The following is a 24,630-nucleotide window of genomic DNA, read 5'->3' as shown; positions in this document are numbered from 1 at the left end:
CACTGAAAGCATCCTAAAAAAATTAAGTATGATTAAGATAATGGAGAAAAAATACTTACACTTTTCAACTATGAAAAGAAATCCTTTTGACAAGAGGACTTAAGTGAAAACTAGATAACAATACAAATTCCTACAATAAATTTTAATATCTATTAAGGATGACCAAATGGCAGGTTGAAAGATAATGCTTAGAGAACTAGAGATTCTTTGGCTTATGTATACTTTAGTAAATTAAACAGCTTCAGTCTGAAACAGTTCTGAAYCCTGAGGCTAGTAAGTATGAGGCAGACCACTCACATGCTAATAAACTCAGATTTCAGAACAGGAAGGCTACATGCAGGCTAGCAGGAACAGTATCTGGACTGTTCTAACCACCAAACTCTCCTCTGGAGCTTTTTGAGGAAGGTGCTAATTGGAACAGACCAAATTTGCATCAGGATACATTCTAACAATTGTGTGCTATGTCTGGGCACATCTGAATTTACTAGCATAGACAGAATGAACTACAGGAATAGCAAAAAAMATACTTTTGCCAGTATATATATATWAAAAAAAAGTAGAAAAAAAAGTRGGGGCAAATTCTATGAGAACGGCTACAAAYCTAAAGGGTCTTCAAAGCCAGGCAGAATAATGGTATGGGTTAAAAAAATAAATACAATACACCATATCCAGATATATTCCTAGAAGCTATCAGTAAACAATCTGCTGGACTGACCATTTGCCCTACCATTGTCTTCTTGTTTGCACCGATAGCTTGTTTGCACTCCAAAAACAAATAAACAAAAAACCTATGCTTATTCACATAGCAATTGTAAATTAATAATCTATTAACCTCTAGTCTGGATGTTTAAATAACACAAGTGACTTTTCAGCTAATACATCTAACTAATTCATTGTTTCTTTGTCCTGAGGGATCATAAAAGTACACCTAACATTCCTCTAAGTAAGTATATACAGAACCTATTCCACCTGGTTAGTTTTGATTTGTTCCYCTTGTTTTCACCAAACCACAAAAGCATTATAAAAATTAATGAGCAGAAAACACAGTTTCAGACCCATCTTTCTGGAAAAGCGAAACGTTACCAAAAGTGATTGTTAAAGAACCTTCTTTTTCAGTACAAAACAACATTTGAAAGTTTAAGCAGCACTTAATGTATAAATCAGTGACGTACTTGGTTGCACCATCATCATAYGTTCCCATTAACACTATGGTTCCATCCTGAATGGACTTCAAGAACTCAATAAATGGTGCCACATCTGAAAAGAGAGAACAAATAGCTTAATAATGAGCAATACTAATGCCATATTCAGACATCCACAATGTCTATTTAATTTAGAAACTTTCTTCAAAATAGTATTTACAAGTATAAATTTATAAAAAGATCTGAAGTGAGAAAAAGACAACATGCTCCAGAAAAAGAACACACACATTTGTAGACAGAGTTTCATGTATACTGTGTAACGACAAATTCAAATAATTTGGTAATGTGCTCATCCATAAAGTGGATTTATGGTCACCAAAACCATCCATTACTGTTACAGTTTACGTGCTGTTTGGCTCAAGCAGATACCAGTGGGATAACTACTCAGCAGAACAAACATGKTTGTGCTCTTGCACATAGATCTGTCCCTTCTCCCCCTAAACTGTGTTTTTTCTTAATTGTACTCTCTTCACAATCCAAAGTAGAGGTAAAGCACTCCCATAACTTAACAGCTTCAGCCACTACAGAAAATGCAGCCTGTGCAAGCAGAAAAAAAAATAAGAGTATTTTAGTTGTTCTCTCCAACCTGCTAAGTTAACCACACCTACCTCCTCCCCACATGTCAAAGAATTTGGTGTCTATTGGTTCTCCTGTTTTACCTAGAGAAAAATAAATATTTGGTGTCATAGAATAGCCAAAAATTATTTTTACTGAGAACATGYCCAAACCCCTTTTAATGACACTTTTGGAAACTTTTAGAGACATAAATCATAAATTAATATATGTTAATATAAAGATTGCTCTTTTCACAAACCACTAAGGTGTTGTAAAGGAAAAGGCAAGAGAGAAAAGAAAATACAAACTTCTGATTTTAAGTAGAATATAAAAAAAARCCAAAACTGAGCCAAAAAAGGCAAATATGGAAAACCCACTTCACATATCTATTTATTATTCATATTTATTTATTTATTAAGTTCTTTTTGCAAAAAGTAGAGAGAGTACAGCTTTAAGTTAGCGTCAGTACCGCATAGGAAGGAAGATCAAAATTACATGGAATGTTTTGTTGCCAACTGAAAATTCTTAGTTGATTTAATTTTAAACTTTGTGAACAAACRGAGAAGAAAATGGATATATACAATACGTCATTAGTACTTTATTTTGTTCCTATACTGTTTACAATGGTAGTTTTTGATGGAATTTAGGGTCTTGGTTTTAATATAYGCATTGATTTGGAAGACAAACAGGAAGACTGCCAGCTATCTAAYATGAAGGTAGAAAATTTGGGTTTGAACAGACTGAGGCAATTTAGGAGGGCAAAACAGGATTAGATAAATATTGTTCAAGTCATGCTTTAGATGATGTAAACTTGAGAACAATCAAAGAATAACATGAATTTATATTCCAGTGAAATGAGAAGTGCAATCTCAATGCTGCAGAACAATTGCTTCCTACACATTAAGCACAAACATGCCAGTATAGATGTCACACTTTAACTTTCAAGCTAACATAGGAGTAAATTTGTTTATTTTTCATGAAAGTTCGGAGTTGTAAACAGAATTACTCAACCTAGACTTATTTAGGGCCTAGATTTGCAGATATGGACTAACAGAATATACTGATTTCTAGCTAGGGAATAATGAGCTAGACTCTCCATGTAATAACAGACAAAATTTTTAACCAAGTTTCACTGAAAACCATGTGAGAGAAGAATTTAGTCCCWCAGAATTTCATCAGTACTGGCAATGCACGCAGTCAAGAGCAGCAGCATGCACCTCTGGTCATTTTCTATGTGCATTTGGAAAAAGAAAAAACTGATGTTTCATTGAAAGTCATCACAGCACTCCACMTCAACATTTTTACCACATATTTTTAGAAAAAGAAGGGGGAAAAAAGCACCAAGTTTTCCCACTTTCTAACTCTGTGCTAACAAAAACAGTGTAAGCGCTGATACGTTATCAATCTCAGTACAAATCTGCTTGATACGCCCTTTTCTGCTTACTTTTTAATCATACCTTATATGGCTTAAAAAGAATTTCAGAAGTGATTTGAAAACGAAGATACACTGCTCATTTAAGATATCACTTACCATTGACCAAGGCCACATTTATTCCTCTGCCAACATTGTTTTTAACCCCACTCATTAAACTGAAACAAAATAAACACATGATTTTATTTGTGAAAGGACAATCTTCTGATATGAAATTTCATTTTAGATCTTGATTTTTAAAATAGAAACAATCAAACTGTAGGACATATATACTTGAAAGTGCAAAGATACATGATTACTTAAATGAAACAAAATATCCTAGAACTAAGCAAGGTGACCRCATGGGACCACTAAACTGAAAACAGTAGCTCAAGTATCCCCAGGTGTATCCATTTTATTTGACCATTTAATCATATTTTTCATTACAGCTTTAAGTAGACTCTCATATTTTACAGTTGGAATATTCATCATCTTTTCATAAATTATTTTAGTAAGTTTTTTTTTACAAATAGAAAAAAAGATTTTAATAATTTTAATCAACATTTCAGCTCTATAAAGTTTTTATGACTCACTATATATGAAAAATGCCACTAAAAATAAAGTGCTATTAATGTATTTAAGAAAATTCTTCTCAGTTAAAAAGCCTGAAACATACATAATATTTTTGAAGGGACCCAGTCTAGTCATGTATCCAAGGCGTACTTTTTTCATGAACACATGAAAAGCTAAAATGTTTTAGTAAGTTTAAAAGGTTAACTTACAATATTTAAAGTGAATACTGTAGCATTATGCTAATACAGAAGAAAGTCAAAGCAGACAGCTACTTTCACCTCTCATGGGAAATCTAAATCTAAGGGAAACAGTTAATACACTGAAGGGATCTAAACCAAAGTTGAATGTAATCCTGTAGTACAGTTACTCATCCCAACAAAACTGCTCTAATCTAGAACAGCAATTACTTGGCTGAACTCAGAGTAGAAAACAGCTAATGGAAAAGTCGGGTTTGTTAGCTAGGSTGCAGCGCTGCCCTGGACGGAGATGGATGTACCACTCTGCTGAGAAGCAGCTTGAGAATCCCCACATCCCTTTTCATTGGCACTGTACTGTGTGAAAAATCTCTGTTCTGCCTCCTTTGCACAGGCCTCAAATATCCCTGCCATTAACGCTTCGAAGCTAGGCATTAAAGGGTTGGCATAAACAAGGAGTAATAGGAGCACAGGTTGAAACTATTAAGGTACTGAAGAAATCCAGCTCAGATTCAAGGAAGCACATTAGCAAACAGGTGCAAGTCTCATCAGTTTCCAACACCGTAGCAGATGCTTTAACCAGCACCCAACCAGCATTGCTGTACCCTCCCTAGCTCACTCCAGGAAGAAGCTGCAGATGTGTACACTGTTACATTTAAAGCTTTATACAGGTCATTTCTGTGGTGATCACATGATTTTTCAGATGCAGTAAGATCCTTTCTTTAGGAGCTATGCTTCGGAAGGACTGCAGCATCAGCCTTCCCATGGTAACYCACTAGTGATGGGCTGGAAACAAGTAGTCTATCACAGAAGCGAAACAAAAATCTTCTCTCTGACACCATCTTTTGCGCATAGGATGAGGATATAAGCCAGAATTTACATGAATGGAAAATTCAGTAGACACTCTTTCAGGAGCTGAATYGGTACTAGTTTGTACTAGTACAGAGAAGGCATGGAAGACTACCAATTGATGGTATTTTTTTGGTACAATAGCTTAGACTTTAAATAAATAGCAGAGATGAAAGATTCCATATTCTTCTGTTACTCTTCCAAGTTATACCCTCTGCCAAAAATTCTGAATAAAAATAAAACCTTAACTCAGTAACTCTTGAAACAGAAGACTGGCAATTTTATGCTAAACTGCAAAATTGAGTTCTGGTTAATAAGGGACTGTAGAAGTATTTCAGCCACTGGAAGAGCTCCACATTTTTCTAGTAATGCAACAGAAACACATGGCAAATAAAGACTGAAAAAATAAATGAAAAAAGCTGTGAAGTTCTAAATGCATGCCTCAGCACTTAGAACTCAAAATTTAGTAGATACTTATCAAGAAGAATAAGAACTTCCCTTCATTTTAACTACAAAATTCTTTGTAAATAAATGCAAGTCAAAATCGGATGCAGTACTAGAGTGATTAGACACAGAAACACAGACACATACACACATAAAATAAGTTAGACTTCTATACAGGAGGCATTTCAGATTTCTCCATTAAAATCAATTCCTAATCTTTTCTATACTTCTACTGCTCTGTTATTGACAGAATTATTTACACAAAGCAAAATTATACATTTTGCTTTTACTTTTCAGTAATAATCTCTGCTTCCCTTTATTAGAAAAACATTATTTTTCTAATATAAAACTCAAATTTAATATAAAAATCTAAAAAAAAATGAAAACATTATTTTTCTTAACTGCAAGCTATTCCATTTTTAAAAGAACACAAAAAAAAGGAGAGAGAGAAAAAAAGAATTTTACTTTTTTTGGCAAACCAAAGTAACACAAGAAGAAACAAAATCAAATTCACTTTTGTTCCCCTCTGATAATGCTATGTATATAAATTCAGGGACAGAAGAGACTTTGTACTTTTTATTAGTATTTAATACTAATACTTTTGACTAAACTGTGACAAAATCACCCAAGTTATACTTCTCTACATAAAATCAGGCCAAGAAACTCTGGTCAACGGTTTATTTGAACAACAAAAAGAGCTACCACCCAGGAAATACATTCTTTCAGAGTTACGAGATATTATTTCACACACTCCAGATAGTCTGTGCGCATAGCTACTGGATGTAATACTGCAAATTCCTCACAGGAGGGCAGCAGTTTATCAGTTTTAGAATTCTTCCTAAAATTTATAACCAAATTACATGAGCTTTTAAAATAGTAGTCATTAGATACTAGACATTATGAACAAAGCAGGAGATCATTTAATATCAACCCAGTTTTGTGGTGCATGTTTAAACAAACATTTAAAAGTCCTCCTCCAAGACATTAGCAGAGATTTTTGCCAAAGGAAACTGTGAACTTAAGATTCCATTAGCTGTACACGAATACTAAAAGAAAGGAAGATTTCCTTCCAACAACCACTTTATTTTCATCACTTTTTTTCAGAAAAACAGTAGAGGATTTTTTTGACAAGAACAATTTCCACCCCTTAGTTGACCAGTAAAGTAAGGCATTAATAAAATCAAAACCCTGAAGTTAAAATATCACCCTATGTCTTCTCAGCTATTAAGCGTCCTGGCAACCAGAATGAGAAGCTGACAAGCTCTGCAACACCAACAAAAATAACATGCAGAGAGATTAAGTCCAAGGTCATTAAGTGGTATGAATGAAAACAAACTAGTAGCTTTTAGTTACAGTTTGAGGGGACTGAAAGCCTACACTAGCTTTGCACGTGCTCCCTGACCACACAGGGAAGTTTGTCTGCAAACAGCGTTTACACAAATGCGGTCCTTGACCTGCAAAAAAGCTCGAGCTAAGTTGGCCTCACGTAAGAATCGCTTGAAACGTCAACAGTGCTGATGCTTCAACTAGCAAAGCAAAGAGGAGACACTGCACATGAATAACTCAGAAAAATCACTCATTTTGACACCACTACAAACTGCTAGAGTTAACACTAAAAATAGTCTTAACTTTACTCTTACGATGCCACTTTAATTACAGAATACAGTGATGGAAAACCTAATTCCATAGATTGATTATCCTATTTGCTGTTTTACACTGGGTCATGATGTTCATGAAAAAGTTGCCAGTTGCTCTAGAATTAATTAGCACCGATTGCTGTATGTGCTATCTGAAACACACTGTACTAACAGCTCAGGCTGAGAAACACCTATCTGGAGTATTAAAATGTGAATGGAAGGCAAAGGCTGATAACTAACTAACTAACTAACTAAAGAAAGAAAGAAATAATCTAGCATGAGAACATCTCAGCATGTCTTTTTGCCTTGTAACTTCCAAACTTGAGTTGATAGACTGTATTATGCAAACTCAAGCACTGTGGGGTGACAAGGAATAGTAACAACTTGAGTTAAAATAAACATTCAGTAATCCAGATAATGGGAATATTAAAAGATACGCAATTAAATGCTCTAGGCATAGTATTATTGATAATATTGCATTAAAAATACTGTTACTAGAAATACAGGGCTTAACGTCACCTTTTTCAAACAGTTTCTTTAAGCATGCATCAAGGAAATATTACAAAAAGTGAATTTCATTCCACAGTTATTTTAAATTTAGCTACTAATTATCATCAAAAGAATTAAATAACTACTAATCATTAAAGTATTACTTTTTCCTTTTGAAGTCATTCTTTAAAGGTGGAAAATGTTTTGTCATTAATACTATGGAAATAAATGGCTTAAAAGATTACTTCCAAAAGACAGCACATTTCCAGCTGATGACATTCAATTAGAAGTATTGGGAGTAATTACTTAAAAATAAAACTATTCAATGAATTACAATTAGAGGAACAAGAAAGAGGTACTTAGAGGCAAGTCTGCATCTGACTTTACAAAAAAGTAACTGTTCTGTAAGTCTGTAAACCTAAAATAAAATGTAAGCTGTCTTGAATTTAATAAAATAGTATGCACTTCAGCATTTACTGCAGAATATCATCTGTATTTTATATTACAACTTGATCTGTGATAATTTGTTCATGTGGTTATTACGTAGGCAAAGCAAACTTACAAAGAAAAAAAATCATTTGAATTACTGGTTTTGCATACAACATGATCCAATAAATCATTTTAAATACATAGTACAGACAATAGGTGAAAATACTTACACATTATCTTCTACACAAATTTTAGGGCCAACCACATTTGCTGCTCCACTTGCCATTTTGAATGCAAAGTGCTTTTCAGGACAAGCTTTAGAAATCCCACATTTGTATCTTGGAGGCTTTGTAGCTGTCAAAAGAAAATAAAACAGAACTTTAAAGACAGCAATACAGGTAAGTTAATAGTTAAATAGTTAGTTAATTAATTTTTCAAAAGAATTCAAGAAGAACAGAGGCAAGCCATACATCATGGTGCAGTTTCACAGTAGCTTAAACTAATCTAAGTTCCTGCAGTACTGTTTTACCTTGCTCCCTTGTTCTCACCCCTTTGCTTGCCACCTAGGATGGTCATCAAAAGCCACAAATAAAACTGTGCACACTTGCCAAAATCCTGGCAAAATCAGACAGAGTTTGCCAGAGATTTCAGAAAGAAAGAGTTTCTGATTGCATCTTAAGTGTATTCCTAATTATGGAAATCTAACATTCTTTGCCTTTAGTGAAAGCAAGTCATAGCAGTAAGACATGCACATCAATACTCACAGCGTGCAGCTGCATCCAATGCTGATCTAGCTAAAATGAAAGAGAGTTTTATAAGATTTTTGCCATAAAAGCATCGTTTATTGTAAAACAGTCTATAAATTTTAAACCTTTTTGTATATCTATAAAAATAGATTGATTAAAGCATCAAATAAATGTGAACATTACGTTCCAAAGTAAAACATAAACCTTTGCACAGCAGAAGAATGAAAGCGATCAGGGAGCAAGTTTCAGGCACTATCTTAATTTATGGCTCTCCCATGAAGATAAGCATACAGAGAGAAACACAGAACAACAATGGGCTTGTGGAAGTGTGGGTATTAGAGAGAAGTAAATTCAGTTCTCACAACCTGATCGTACCCAACCAAGCAAAAGTATCAAAGACGAGAAGTTTTACCAGGATTGGACTTCTTTCAYGTAACACTGGAACTCTACAACTCTGGTACATCTGAACCCAGGCATTCAAGACTCCCTTTCTTTGGATAGGAAGGGCTACAAGTGACCCCATCATGCAGATGTCTGAAGTGATCATAAGTTACTTAACAGAATCTGTTTTTTCAGTGATTATTACAGATGACTCCAATGAGTGATTCAGATATGGATGCTCACATGCTCCCACTAGAGCCTGGAGTTAAGTAATATGAATCCCACTTATGTTTCTAAAATGTAGTTTCCTAAAGAAAAGCCCCTTTCAAGACAAAGTTAGTTCAAAACATACACCTTAAATTTTAAACTGTTTAAGCTGGTAACCCTTTCCTCCCTCCTTCCCCTTTTTTGTAGAACTAAAAACACTTCAGATGTATAACTGAATGTGCAATAATCAACACACATCAGCTACATAGTTTACAACTCTCAGCTAAGATGGTAACAGTAAACAGAAAATCAGGTAAAATTGTATATGCTTGCAAGACAAGAATCAAACTTATTAAGAATGCAGGTTAAATATTTCATATATAAACTAACTGAAATTATACACATTAAAAGGAAAAATAAAATTCTTCTGAAGTACAAGTCAAACTTACAGCAAAAAGAATATATTATTTTTGATTATGACTTTAATAATAACAAATACCTAGAAAAACAAAGTAATCACTTACCAAATATATGTCCTAAGTTTGCATCCATTTTTATTTCAAAAACTTGAGATATGACATAAAACGTCAATAAAAATATTGCTACGACTACTACCAACTTTGCAGCACCTATTCAGAAGCAGAGAAAAAGTTTCAAAACATCATCTGTAAATGATAACATTAAATTTTATCAAAATTAGCTACAGGAGAAATCTCAATCAGGTTACATTAAGGAGAAATGCTTTCAGAAATGCTGTGGGACTTGTCAAACAAAAATAATTCACAAGAAAAAAAAACACTGTAAGGTAGGGTGCAACTGAATCAGTCTGTCACATGTCCCAATAATGAAATTCACCTCATTTCTTTCTCCAAGCTTCAAGCTTCTCTAACTTCACAGTAAACCAACTCAGCTCAGCAACCAGCAGAAAGCACAGACTTTTTTCATGGAAATCCAGCTGAACAAGATGAACTAAGCTGATTTAACAACTGGCTGCTCTCCAAAGCAGAAAGTCCCACTCCCCCCATCCCACTTCTCAGTTCTTAGCCATATGTCCCTGTTGCTCACTGTTTATAAATACTCCCTTTCATTTTGTCCTCAGATTGAGATATCTCTATTTTAATGTGTGACCCAGACTGAGCAATTATGGGTCTGTTTATATACTACAGTTTGGCTGTGCTGGTTAGTCAAGCCTGAGCATTTAAAAAAAAAAAAAAAAAAAAAAAAAAAAAGAAACCTCCTTTTCCTCCTTTTTAATAAATTTTAATTACTGACCTACAAAAATAAACTTAGCAAACTTTATTTTTTTTAAAAAAAATCTTATCTCTTCTTTAAAAAATAGTAGCTTTCCCTCCCCTTTTAATATTTTGAGGTCTTAGGTGGCTTGAAGTTTTACAAGTCTAATTCTCTTGCAGTGTAATTTTCTTCAAATCACTTGCCAGAGAGAAGAGCTAGAAGCTCACAATCACAGGGATTTGTATCTGAAACAGAAACTCAGTTGTACATAGTACCACCATGAAGCCTAATGCTGTTCCAATTACATATTTGCCATTTTCAAATATTATTTTCAACAGATATTTTACAGAATATTCTGTGCTCAGTTTACTGTAAATTACTGACTGTCTGGAATTAGAAGTCATTATTCTGMGTCATATTTAGGTGAAGAGGCATCTGATCAATATTCCAGTGTGCTAAACAGCTTTGGGAGAAGTGACCTACAGAACGCTTGTATTTCTCAGATTGCCAGCCAAATAAATTATTCAGAGGAGATCTTATGTACTCCTGCAGATCTCAGACTGGGCTGCAAAGGGCTGTTAGAAAACCTTAAAGTAGATAAATTACTCAGCTTTCAGAAGGATGAGAGATGTTAATCAATCCTTCCAAAGAAAGAGGGGGAAGGAGGGGAGATAAGCAGAAAGAAAGAGAAAAGATAGATGAGGAAAGAGACATGCATATGTGAGCACACAGACAATACTTAAAGAAAAAAAAACACAGAAACAATCTTAATTTAAGAACATTAAGCTGGGACTCSAAAGACTCTGCAACTTTCTGACAGTCTCATTTGAAGGAAAGGGAACCACAGGTAAGTTTTAAAGAAAACAAATAATATGAACTTACATTAAGAAGTGGAGAAAAGGTCTGTAAAAGTAACATTACTTAAAAAGACAGCATGGTACTAGAGTTTGGAATGTGCCATATAGCAAATGGCACTTGGAGAGCACATAGTTTGGGTAGATGGTGGAAGAGATGCATGAGAACTCAGTATGAGCACCAACCAACTCTTCCACTTAATACTGGGAATTTCAGTAGAATTTCACAGGTTCCCATTAAGTGAGGTAAGAAATACTTTCCTAGAAAATTCTTCTAGTACTTGAAGCAAACACAGCCTGCTTGCTACAGGCTAAACATTCTATATGAACTGTCTTATCTTTTTGTCTGTAGTTCTAGCAACAAAATTATAAGTTAGATAGAAGAGAAGAAAGATTTAGGAAAGGCATCTTCCAGGTGATTTCCCCATCTTCTAAAAATTATAATAATTCCCAGATCTCTCTTGGCTTTGCTTTCTCTTTAAGAAGTGGCTCCCAATTATACTTACTGCAATTAATAAAACTGTGTATTTACTCTTGAGCTTTCTATAACTACCCTGAATGGTAATTTAAGAAGCAGTCACAGAAATCAGGCCTTCTTGCACACTAAAAAGGCTAATGTTTAACTCTTTTCTCTAAGAGTGCCAAGAGCTATGCCCCCTGCAACATAACCGTACAACTTTTTAATTAAAGTGCAAGGCATCAAAATGTCAGAATTGTTCAACTGCCATACAAATGCAACAGGCTATTCTACTGCAAAGAAACTCCTAAAATAAAATTCTTATAAGGTCTCTTTGCCAAAGTAATATTGCCATTCTTACAACCACTGCACACATTCAAGTAAAATCAATTTCTCAAACACAAAACTGAAGTTACATACTTCTATTAAAAATTTTTTATAGCTTTCCAACTCCCACTAACAATTACAGAAGTTTCAAATACTATATTACAATCACACGTGATGCTTCCAGTTGAGGCATGAGGTGGAAATTAAATTGCTTAAAACATAGGAATTAGCCATTTTATTATTCTTTCATYATCTTACAAAATTAGCAGCCAAAGTAGATCAAGTCACGGCACCTTACTTATCTGTAGTGCTGTAACTGACTGCTTGCTCTTCCAAATTTGGAATCTGCATTCCAAATTTCAAAATCTGTTTCCTTAAAGCTCAGTAAAATGGGACAGCAACACCGTAACAAAACCACTGTGCATATTTTAAACTTTACATTATTGTCAGGGCTATCCTTTACTCATTAACGCTGCCTACAGCTTGTTTCACAAATTACAGAAGTCTGATTTCACTGAGTGCACTTACCTGCTATTCTCATGTTTAGTCTTCAGCCAGCTAATGACACTACTGCATTAAAAAAAGCCACCTAGGAAAAAGAAAGTACATCATTGTAATTTCAGTCAAATTTGACCATTACTATTGTTAACTCATCACAAAACCACCACGGATTTCCTAGCCAGCAACAAAACCACCACGGATTTCCTAGCCAGCAACGTTGAGCATGATTTTCCTAAATATTTAACTACCTTGATCTCTGAATGCTCACAGTTAAAGGAGGAAGAGTCAAGACTTCTGCAATACTTTCATTTGTCACTCTATGAAAAAAGCCATTTGAAAAAAAAAATTACCTTGATTTCATCAAATAAAATCTGTAAATTTTGTCCACTTTCAGCCTTTGATTTGTGATGTTTTAGACTAAGTGCTGTATCTAAGCAGTCCTTGATTTTTTTGAAGCTGTATGGTACAAGTAAACAGTTCTATCTGCATTCCTTCAAACTCCTAMTGACTTTTGGATGCAAGCTGAAATTGGCGACACCATGTATGTGGTGTTTCTGTGGACAGAAAATACAATTCTAATACTTCAGTGTGATGTGTTAATAATGCATTTATCACTCAAACTAGTATCCAGGAGATTCAGGCTACAGTGAGTGGTGATAGAAGAAACAGCTCTAAAATTCAGACTAGTTCAGAGCATAAACAGGAAAGTTCGGCCCAAGCAGCAAACACTGTGTAAGCTCAGAAGTTTCTTCTTGAGAAGAGCTTACCACCACAGGAAGCCATAAAGTCGCCACCGCCTACACGGGCCCTCTTCCCAAGCTGCTGCTGCTGCCCTCTTCTGCTCAGCTCGTCCCAGGGCTGCAAGTCTTTTGCCCTCTGCCTCCAGGGCTACCAGTGCTGCAGACTTGCATGGAGGGCAGGGCACCTCTTGTGCCAAGTTTCCCCTTACTTCTGATCCAAGAGGCAGAGAGCAAAGCAGCTGGCCACATGCAGTCACTCCACACCCTCGGCACTGATATGGTATCCAAGAAAACCAGGTTTGGCAAACACCCTAATCTTTACCTATGCAGCATCACAGGTCCATTTGAACCACTGGAATTAGTTCAAGTATACATTTATATTTAAGTATATACAAATAGATACATACACAAGAATATATATAGTAGATTAAGTACATATAAAAAAAATCTTTAAATGAACTAAAATTAGATTTTGCTTCGAAACAAAACAGTTCAAGCAGCGTACTATTTCATTTCCTCTATTCTTAGAATAAATAAGAAAAAAGTTGCCAATTACTTTCAAAAATACATAAACCATTTAAACAAATGGAACAGCCAGTACTTCCCTTCTGGATTAAATAAATAAATAAAAATTCTGTTTCTGAATTTTCATTTTACTATTCAGACTGACAACTACTTGTCTCTAACATGGGGAAAAGAAAAACCTTGGCATTCAGTGATCTTGCTGGATCATCTACACTAGAAAAGTTTGAAAGCATGTAAGACATTATCATTCTAATTCAAGTAGTTGTCCCACATCCACTTATCATAAATGCTACAGCATCCCTAACACATTATCATCCTGTGGCATAAGTATGAAAAAGTCAAAAAATTATCTTTAGAAACTGCCTGGAACTTAATTGCTCTTAGAAGACAAAATTTCAGTCATTCAAGAAGACTACCAAATTCCCTATGCAGTTCTAACTTTCTATGCTGGGGAGGAAAAGCTATATTACACAAGCAAACTTTTGCTTCACTTCAATTAGCATCTTCAAGTTCAGAGATTTTTGTCCAGACTCTCTTTGCTAAAGACATGATCATGCAAATCTGCTTGCAGTTTCAAGGAAAGGGCTCAGCAGAAAGCTCAACAGCAGAACTGAGTATAAGAACRAAATATTTATTTCAGCTCCCCAAGAATCCAAATATTGACATAAAGTTTTAAGAGTAGAAAGAAATGTTTTTGAATGCAAAGGATATATATACAAGTGAAATCTTGTATTATGGATATATACTTCAGTGAAAGACAAGTATTTATCTACTTTATAACAGGGAAAAGAGTCTGCCATGGCATTTTACATATYATAATGCCTTACTTCTGTAGCCCTGCACAAGGCAGAATCCACAATATTAACTGCTTTCATTTATGCAGAGATGTCATTTTGACTTCAAATGCATCTTCAAGTAAYGAGAATATTAAAAACAATAATGAACTGATATAGCAAACTTTTTTTCTTCTTTAAGTTAGTGAATAGAATTTATCTATGTGCTCCCTCTCCCCTGCCACTCTGTGGCCTCCCTCCCCACTGAAATATATCCACATTAAAATAAACACATTCTGTAGTTCAAACAACCACTAGCTTGTTTTAACAGCTCTGGAAAAAATAGTCCACTCTATCTGACTATAAACAAAAACATCTAACAGCCTCAAATGCAAAAAATGAATTCTATAGATCAGCTCCATGTTTAAAATCTGAAATGCTTCTTGGATTTTGAAAAAGGTTAATACATTATGCCTCAGCTTGAAAGAAATTAAAAAAAAATATTTAGAGAGGGTTTTTTTAAAAAAATTCCCATATACTGAATTTTATTATAACGAAGAATTATGGCATTTGATCTAAAGAATACTACAGGAATGCTAAAGCACAGGTGCAGGTTGCACAGGATTTTAGAGCTGCAAGAGGATTCAGTTTATGAACACCAAGTTCTTTTATAATACAATATCATCTTAGATTTTTAATTTTTTAATCAAAGGCAGAACAGGAATAAAATAAAAAGCTCTTATGAATGCTTAAGGACACCATGCCACATCTTTAGTATCAGACCTTGTAATTACAAAGTAATGTAAGACCCTTTGGAATTACAGAAATGATATAAAAACAGATTTTGAAAGTTCAATTAGCGCCTTATTTAGGATCATTAAAAAAAAGGGGGAAAAAGCACTACCACAACCAAGTTTGCTCAGACTCAGMTGCGCAAAAATACTATCAACAGCATTTATCTACTGCTTTAGAAAAATGGGCTTTAAAAAAAAAATCCTTATCTTTGACGTAACATTCCATCAAGGAGGGATAGCAAAATTACAGCCCAAATGACTTCATAACTTAGGAATGTCCAAAAATAAAGTTAACCTCTTTATTACTATATTAGAATGATTTATTTTTGTCAGGCAGTACAACAGGGCTCATATTTATCACTTATTCGTCAGAAGCTGATCCAGGAGATAGAGCCCAGAAGAAGTGTCTGTATGCAACACTTCGATGAGTGAAGCAGAACCCAAAAGCACAGGCACGGGGAGCAACAGAAGACAGGCGACACAAGTGATCCACAAGCACAAAAAGCAAACCAGCTGGATTTTGGGAAGCACTATACAGCATGATTATGAAACATATTCCTTTTTCCCTTCAGACTTCTTAGCGCACGACTTAGGTGTGCATCAGTCAAGTATAAAATTGCAATGCAGAGGAAGAAATGAACAAATCCCTAGCATGTGATACCAAGTGCCTGGAAACAAAATGCTATCCACAGAAGAATCCAAAACCAGCATCTGCAGATGCCAAGTTCTCTTTTACTTCATGTAAAAGAAAATTACTATTTCCCTGGATGGAATATTGGAAGAAGGACTGTCGTACAGGATTCCAGTTTGCATCTATCATGGATAGGGATACAAGTGTTTTAATAGTCAGAATGAAAACCAGTTACAATCAGCACAAATACCTGTATGTAGCACATACATTCATTCACAAGATGAATATAACTGTGAATGATATGTTCTATTAAACTCCTTATAGTCCTAATTTGCCAGGAACCACCTTGTGCAACTGTTCATGAGGCTGCAGGGGCATATTTTCCCTTTTCTTGTCGTCTCAATTGGCACAAAAGGTGTAGACATTTCTTTTCTCAGCGACAACTACATCAGTTGGAAGAGGCAGCCCTGCTGCCTGTCATTGCCAAATTTACAAAAGCCAGCATTTAAACAGAAGAAAAATCAGAAGCAATAAAGCTCAGAGCAATGACCCCACATCTAGAGGAGACCATGGCCACATCCTCAATACTTTCAAGAGCACAGATACACAAGGCTGTTGTGGCCTACCTGTCAGTAAGTGGCTAACGTTTCTCTTAAAGCCTAGATGATGTTAATCTTCCGTAGAGATCAGATAGCCAACCATGCTGATTTAGTAAGATGATAACATTCCTGTATATAAAGTACTGAACAGAAGCAAAGAAGAGGGGAATGCTTTGTTAGTTAAACTGATGGTAGAAAGTTCTCTCTGAACTGCCTGAACATATTGACAAAAGTGACAAAAACACAGCAGGCACAAAGTTGGCTCTGCTGTATTAGCGAATTTAGAAGTTGTTCTTTCAGTATGGATCAGTACCTAGGTTGATTGATCTCTCGAGAGAAGGAAGGAAAAGGTAGGCAGTTTTGTGAACCAGAGAAGACAAGAAGATACATGTTATAAACTTTTTTTGAATTTCATTATGTTGTACACTTACTGCATGAAGTTGCACTATTTCATGTTGCTCCTTGCAGAAAAGTGTTATTTACTCTGGCTACAGAGTACTAGGGAGTGGATGTGTGGAAAGACAGTCAGGAGTTGAGGTTACTGGTTGCTTTTTTCTACTCCACCCATCTTTGTGAATTGTATTTTGTCTCAAGGCAAGGAGAACTTCCAGATGTTATGATTTCAGTTCCTTTTCAAGTAGCAACCTCCCTAACAGCCCAAAATGCTATATGTAGGGCAACATAACACAAGTACAAGAACAACAGAGAAGAAACAACAACTTACAAAAACGGAAAAGAAGAGAGTGCTAACTCTCACTCTTCTTTCATTACCATTCAGTTCTAGTCTTAGGGGATTTTTAGTTTGCTGCTCCATTTGTTGATTAAATTGCATGGTAAAAGGGATAACAGATTTAACACAAGTCTGACAAATTCAGTATATACATCCATATAACTGCTATACGTATTCCGGCATATACTAAAATAATCCAGACACAATCACTAGAGCAGTAGTTATTTGCTTAAAAAAAAAAAAAAAAAGTGACCTATATCTTCTCAGGGAACTCTGCCAAATATTTCACATAGGGAAGTACTTCATTTAGGAAAACTATGAGCTTATAATCCTGCAAAAGAACTCTTCCTTCTGTGTTATAATATGATATAAATTTTCTAACATGCTAAGATTAGTTTCTTTCTGTGCTCATGTATTAGCTATGACGGTCACCAAGCAAGCTGGTTTCTTCCTAGAATCAGAGTGTGAGAAAATTCCTTTGACGTAAGTAAAATAACCAGTTTTTTTTAAAAAAAAAAAACAGCTCTTATTAATGCTGTCGTACTGAGATAACATGGAGTGAAGTCCAGATTTCTGCCCTGAGCTGAATTCCATTCAATTCACTCAACTCTTTATTAGCCTTGCTTATTGCTCCTGCCCAGAGATCAGCATCATGGAGTACATGAAGAAAAGCACATTCCACTTGCACACAGACTGTGCTACTTACTGTAGTTTAAAGCTTTACTGCTCTCTGTTTTTTTCTTTTCTTTTTTTCCCCACACAAATACAACTATAACAAATGTTCTTAGAGATAATGTGAAACATGTAAAGCAGTCTATTTTATTCCCACTTCTCTAGGATAACAGTACYTATGACACTGGCAGATGAAAACAAGCAGGGATGAGAGGCAAGAATTCAGAAGGTCAAGATAATTTTGATGACAGTAAATTGGAAAAAGCCCCCCCCATCAATGAAATTCAATAAAATTGAAAGAAATACGCTTTGAGAGGACATAAGTGCAGAGTAATAGGCAGCAATAATGAAGAAAAGGACCTAAGAGGCTACAGCAATTCTGATATTGAATCAACAATGTGATACTGTTGTGAAGACGGAAATGCTCGTTGTGCAATGTACCACAAGGACTGCTGTGTGGGGGAACAAAAAAAAAAAAAAAAAAAAAACCCACACATACATAAAAACAAAACAAAATTCTCTCTAGCTATGTTCTATCCAGACTTAATTGAGATTTGTACATAGGCTTTTTTTCTAAATCTTTCTAAAAGTATTATCTTTAAACGGAAGACTCTAGATGACAAATAGATGATCTAAATAAAACAACTACAGGGCTAAACATACCAGCTTTTTTATAAGAAAGTGTTTCAGCTAAGAGAGAAGAATGGCCACCCTTCTCGCTTACCTCCAAGGTGTAATTTAGAAATCAGTTAAAAGATGCTAAGATGGACTATTCTCAACATCCACTGGAGAAGGAGCTGCTTGCTGCTTACCTATATGTAGATACAGAYTGAATGTTGAAAAGACTTTCCAAATAAAAGGATAGTTAAAAAATTGAAAAAGACTATTCAAGAATGCTGTAAATCATCACAAAATTATAGAAATACAAATGACAAGTTTTTCTTAATCTAGGTACTTTACAAAGATCGAGTTAGTGTCCTCTTCAAYATGAATCTCTTACATGTGAATGTGTATACAGGCATGTATTACTCCACCTGTATCAGCCTGAGATGCTTTGAGTTAAATTCACAAAAAGGAGGATGTTTTTTCTCCCCTCAACAGGATTTAGAAATTAGCTTACTTTCAAAAATTGTCAAGTAATGCTATACCTGTTTTATCTACTGTATTACTATCTGTTAATACATACAGTATTACCAAGCTACACTGTACTATTTCTGTCCTAGGATTAGATAAGCATTCAATATTACTTAGTACAAAAGGAAAAGAAAGCTTAGGATTTTATTTTTATTTCTGAGGTTAAACTAGATTAGAATGGTCTTTGAGGAAAGCATTTTCTGCTGAAAACACAGTGATCAGCAGACACATTTTTCTGTCAGAGAACAACTGAAAAAAAAGTCATTTTATCTTTTCATACCTGATGAAGGTATAATCAGTGAAATAACATTCTGTTTAATCCAATATTTTAATAATTGTCCAGGCTATGCTGCCTTCGAGAAGTTCACAGTGGCAGTGGTTTTCTGCTCAAAATTACACAGTGAATTAGACATTTCAAGGATAGCATTAGCTATTCCTATCTGAGCTCTGGTTTTAAGCCAGTAGCTGTGCCAATCTGAATTATATGCCAGTCTAGGGTGAGGAAGCAGCCACAGACCAAACAGCTGAGATTGTAAAAAAAAAAAAAAAAAAAAAAAATCATTCAGAAGCTAAACCAGAGTAGGAATCTAGACTTCTAACATGATTTGGTTTATTCAACTACAAGAAATACATTTCCTTACCCAGATCGCTGCTAATCCTTTTGCTAGAATATTCATAGTTTTTCCAATGCATTTACAAGGTTTGTTTAATTTGAAAATGAATTTATTTTCCTGAATGACATACATAAGAAAAAAGAAAATCACATCTTAAATAATTACATATTTCAATTTTATTGTATAATCAGGACCATTTATGTCTTCTGATACGAGTCATTTTTCCCGCTCAGGTACTCCTCTATCCATACAAATTCCTCGTGGTTATGAACATCACCACATAGGCAAAAAGTTTATCCACACAGAACAACTTACAGAATTGTGGATATATACTTTTTCCTCCTCAGAGGGAAAATCTGCCACCCAGTACAATTGTTAACTTCTCTTACAGAAATGATACCACCTGAACTGTATTCTTTCATACACACAAGACTACACTTAATATTCTGACACATTGAATTAGACCTGAGAAGTTTGGACGGCTAACACCGGATTTTATTCTATTTCTGCCAACAGCAAATTAACAAACTTACCCCAAAATTAGAAAGGAGACACTATGCAACAGTAGCAGAATTACCTGCGTTGAAAATGCTGGTATGTAGTCTCACTTTTGTTTTAAGAAAGAAAATATACAAGAAGAAACATTACTCTGCACAAGTACTTTGATACTTGATGTACAAAACAAACATTTCCCAAATGACGTGTCAGATTACTGGTCATGCAAATGCCCTTCCTCCTCCTCCTCCTCCCCTTCCTCTCCCCCCCCCTCCTCCCCCCATGCAACAGTTCTTCCTAGTGGCATCAGTCCAGGACTTTCACCTTAGGCAACACACAAACTAGTAGTCCTCACAACCAGAAAAATTCTCCTGAATCCTGAGAAGCCCAAGGACTAAAGGCATTCTTTTCACTAAAAATGAAACTCCGTCCATGCTCCTTTTGCAAGTAAAATGGAAGAAGACCTCACAAAGCACCCTGTTTCCAGAGGCTGACTTCAGACAGGGAGCCAGCTCACTCTGTAATCTGAAGCCTCTCCCCAGAGGTTTAAGTTAAGGTCTCCAAAATCTTACTGATTAAAAGCATTAAAGTTAACACACGGCTGTTTAAATACCTATTAATGAGAATCTTAGTCCTGTTTTTTTCCATGGGACTAGGAAAAAAAAACAGAAGAAAAAAAGAAAATAAAGAAAAWACAGAGAGAATTTAAAATAAATAAAAACCTCCAAAAACAAATTGCTGAACCTCATTCACCATTTCCTTTCAAACTTCATCACAGAGAAGAACATGTTTTCAGTACAGATGAAGTTTCTGGAAGTTCAGATGGATGATTAGTTGAATAGAAAATTCTCAGAATAGGACCTGCTTGAAAGTTCAAAACCACTGATTTGTTTTAGGTCTTTTTTTTTCTTTCTTTCTTTCTTTCTTAGGCAGCAAATCACCACCTTGATTTTGTAAGACAATCAAATTTGTTCAGTAATTCCAAGACAGCAAGGAGTAGTTTCACAACACATTTATCTGCAGGATCACCAGGTCTCACTGAAGACAGGATATGGCCGTAAACAAGAGACTTATGTTTCAAATGTGGAACAGCATTTGTATCCTTATATCAATAAAAATATGAAGCCTGTTGTCAGAATAATGTGTCACTGTCATGCATCTTATCCCGCCCCTTACAGAAACTCTCAATAGAACGACCATTAGAAAGTTACGAGTCTGAAAAACAATTAGCATAAGAGTAATTGACTAGTAGTAAAACTGACTGGTAATATTACTAGTAATATTTTAATTATTATATATGACCACTGCAGAAACTTATTGGAGGTTATGGTTACAGCACGTCACTTAACACAAGTGTCCATTTTAAATAAGACCTCTTAAAGAAAGTAAGCACAACAGTAAAATACATCTGTTCCCCTAATACTTTTCTTCCCCCTAAGCARAACCAAATTCTAGAGATTAACTTCAGGATACTACAAGATCTTGTATGAATCTTATGACTGAGATTTATATATTGCACTGAACACCGCATTTACCACAAAACGGAGCTGCCCATCGAGACTGCAGTCACATCAGCTATGTGGGGAATTTCTATATACTTCATAAGGCAGGGAAAATATCAAAGGTACACGGGCAAACAGCAGCAATGAACACCACCATAATGATACTACCAGTAATCATTTAAGATTTTTGAACAAARCATCAGCAAAATCCAAGGTGGTTGTGTGTGGGAGAAGAGTTGTAACCTTTCCTCTGTAACAAGCTTATCTCACTAGAAAGCTGGGACCTGCCTCTGAGGAAGTTATTCCATGGTGGTTGCTACTGCTCAAAGCAGTGTTGCTATCTCTCCTATGCGTTGCTCCAAGGGATATAGAAATTCCTGCCCTACCACAGGGCCTGCTGTCATCCACTCAGCACCCCCGTGAGGTGAGGTAGCACCAGTTTTAGCCCTTTACTGGGCAGAAAGGGAGGGCCACTGGCTGAGGGGAGCACCCTGCAGAAGTATCATGCTTCAGCTCTGAGGAGAAGAGGTAGGACGCAGCACAGCAAGTCCAACACACAGAGGGGCCAGAGTGAGCCTTACAGGACAACACGCAGTGGGATCCTACCACAAGTATCAGACTGCTGTTAGTGATTAACAGCCTCCACACTGCTCGATATGTCTAGAATCACAGCATCGCTGTAATATAGGCAAGTCACCGCTACTTAACCATACTAGCACTGAACAGACTATTATTTGAGAGAGACACAGCGAAATACACCCAAGCCAGGAGCTTCTGTATGTGTGTTATKTAAGTTTTAACATCTATACTGGAAAAATCTAGTGCTAAAAGATGATGTTTCATGCAGCAATACCAGTTTAAAGTTATTTCTTTCTTGCCACTTTTTCCCACTCATGTCACYAGGCCTCAGGCCTGAATAATACTACAAAGCAGAGAAACTTAGGAGCTGGGCTGATCTCATCTGCCAGGTTATTGCTGCTGCCAAAAAGGACAGTCACATTAAAGTTTTTCTCTAGCCCTGGCCACATGGTTTTGCTTACTAAGCATGAAAAAAGCTAACTTAGTAAAAGAGAATGAATGTATTTCTGCCACTCTAGCAGAAAACTCAGGAGTCACAGGGAGCAGAGCATAGCAGCATCAGGCTGTTAGATTTGCACAGCCATCTCACGAAGCCTCATTGTAAAATAAGTTTTCTGACCCTATTGCCAGCTATATTTTTCCTGAAGTAATCCTGAGAATTTATGAACTGTTTTGGTTTCAGATAAATATGATACTTCCCAGAGAAATCCTTTTAGGATCCTAAACTGTTATAATTAATTCCAGTGCTACTGACAGCAAAATGATTACCACAGGGTTGTACAGCAGGCCACTGGCAGAGAAAAATGTGTGGTTTAATAATTAAACCTTAAACTCTAAATTCCCTTAGCAGATTTTAGTGAAAAACTCAAAATTGAACACCTCTATCATCTGTACAAAGTCTTATGGAAATATTGGTTGCCAAGGTAAGTGATAAGACTTGCAGTCTTTACACTCACAGGTCAACAGTTACAGTTCATATTTTATTAAACATTAACTTGGCAAAATTTCATTAAGCTTTCAAACTCTTTCTATATTATAGCTTCATTAAAATGCTGAGAGAATTCTCATTAAATACAGAGTTTGAATGCCTTGCCCCATTTGGGCTGCATCTGGAGATGCTAGGCAATAGCTAGGCAATGATACCTGGGTAAAGTGAGGCAATTTCCGCAGTTAGTCATTTACTCCGCATTCTTACTAGAAGAAATGTTCAGATCTGTCGTAAAAAGGCAGAGAGAGTAGAAGGCTGCAATAAACCACATTCCTCCTCCATCCTTAAGTGATTAGATATTACTGCACAACAATCCTAAGCTATTAACTTGTAAAGAGTCTATCTTCAGGCTTCAAGCAAGTTACAAAACTTGTTTTACCAAGCAGACAACTAGGTAAGCCAACTTTGATCAAAGACTYCTTACTTCAAAGAATCCCTCTGTGGCCTGGGGTCACCCTAGGCCTAATGAAATCAGTTGTACCTTGATTACCCTCACAGGCTTTAAAAAAGGACTAAAATGCACCCACTGGCACTAACCAGTGCTTTTTACTTTTTTGTATATAATTCTACTGTCAGAATTAAATATTTTGGGGGAGGAAAAGGACYAGTCAACAATGCTCACCAGCAACAAAGAGCCATGCAGGAAGTTATGGGGAATATAAATAACAATAATAAATAAATAAAAAAAGCCATGTATATACAAAGATCATGAAAAAAAAAATCAAGAGTTGCCAATGTACCATTTAATCCCATTTTAAATTCGAGAAAATTAAAGGAAAAAGTGAGTTACACAGCCTGTCAGCAGCTCAGACAAAAATGTAACAGAAGATACGGTAGCACTTACCTACACTAAGAAAAAACATAGAAAATAATAATACGTTTTCCTACATCACAAACTCAGAAAGTAGAAATCAAAGAAATATACACCACTTCGACATCTATGCCTCTGCAGATCTGGAAGCACAGCACCTTCCCCTCGTCCGTCCAGGACTGCTCTCCACAACGCAGTAATTCACTGTTTTAGTCAAACACGAGTTGATCCTTGCAACTCCGCTGTCAGCAGTGCCCACGATCCACTACCCAGCAGTGAGTCAAAAGGGTGTAACAAAACAAATAAAAGAGAAATATCTTATATATATATATATATAAATATATATATATATAAATATGTGTGTGTGTGTGTATACACACACCGTTCTGTTTCTTTGTTGTATAAGACTGACTGCAGCAGAAACACTTAATTTTTTACCTATACCGGGGCATTTAACGACACGGCGAGGTAGCACCATTCCCCTTCTCCCCTCGGCGGCCGCAGCAGCGAGCCCCGGCCCCGGCCTCGCCGCCCAGGGCTGACGAGCGGCGGCG

The 24,630-nt window shown here is 35.8% G+C and overlaps 1 protein-coding gene across 1 annotated transcript in view; it reads right to left on the bottom strand.

Moving 5' to 3' along the window:
* Nucleotides 1–18,765, bottom strand: part of FAM3C (FAM3 metabolism regulating signaling molecule C) — a 22,767-nt gene extending 4,002 nt beyond the window's left edge. The window contains exons 1-8 of the mRNA XM_085299715.1: nucleotides 18,678–18,765; nucleotides 12,517–12,577; nucleotides 9,642–9,746; nucleotides 8,548–8,577; nucleotides 8,014–8,137; nucleotides 3,289–3,347; nucleotides 1,811–1,861; nucleotides 1,173–1,257 (exon numbers count right to left, since the gene is read on the bottom strand). Of these exons, the coding sequence (XP_085155841.1) occupies nucleotides 1,173–1,257; nucleotides 1,811–1,861; nucleotides 3,289–3,347; nucleotides 8,014–8,137; nucleotides 8,548–8,577; nucleotides 9,642–9,746; nucleotides 12,517–12,529 (467 nt within the window). The 5' untranslated portion in view covers nucleotides 12,530–12,577; nucleotides 18,678–18,765. The remainder of the gene's footprint in view (nucleotides 1–1,172; nucleotides 1,258–1,810; nucleotides 1,862–3,288; nucleotides 3,348–8,013; nucleotides 8,138–8,547; nucleotides 8,578–9,641; nucleotides 9,747–12,516; nucleotides 12,578–18,677) is intronic.
* Nucleotides 18,766–24,630: the final 5,865 nt, after the last annotated feature.

The sequence above is a fragment of the Rhea americana genome, unplaced genomic scaffold (genome assembly GCF_003343005.1).
Source record: "Rhea americana isolate MKP2758 unplaced genomic scaffold, rheAme1 scaffold_152, whole genome shotgun sequence".
In the NCBI taxonomy this organism is placed as follows: domain Eukaryota; kingdom Metazoa; phylum Chordata; class Aves; order Rheiformes; family Rheidae; genus Rhea; species Rhea americana.
The sequence above is the reverse complement of the archived record's forward strand: the minus strand, read 5'-3'. Positions and strand labels throughout refer to the sequence as shown.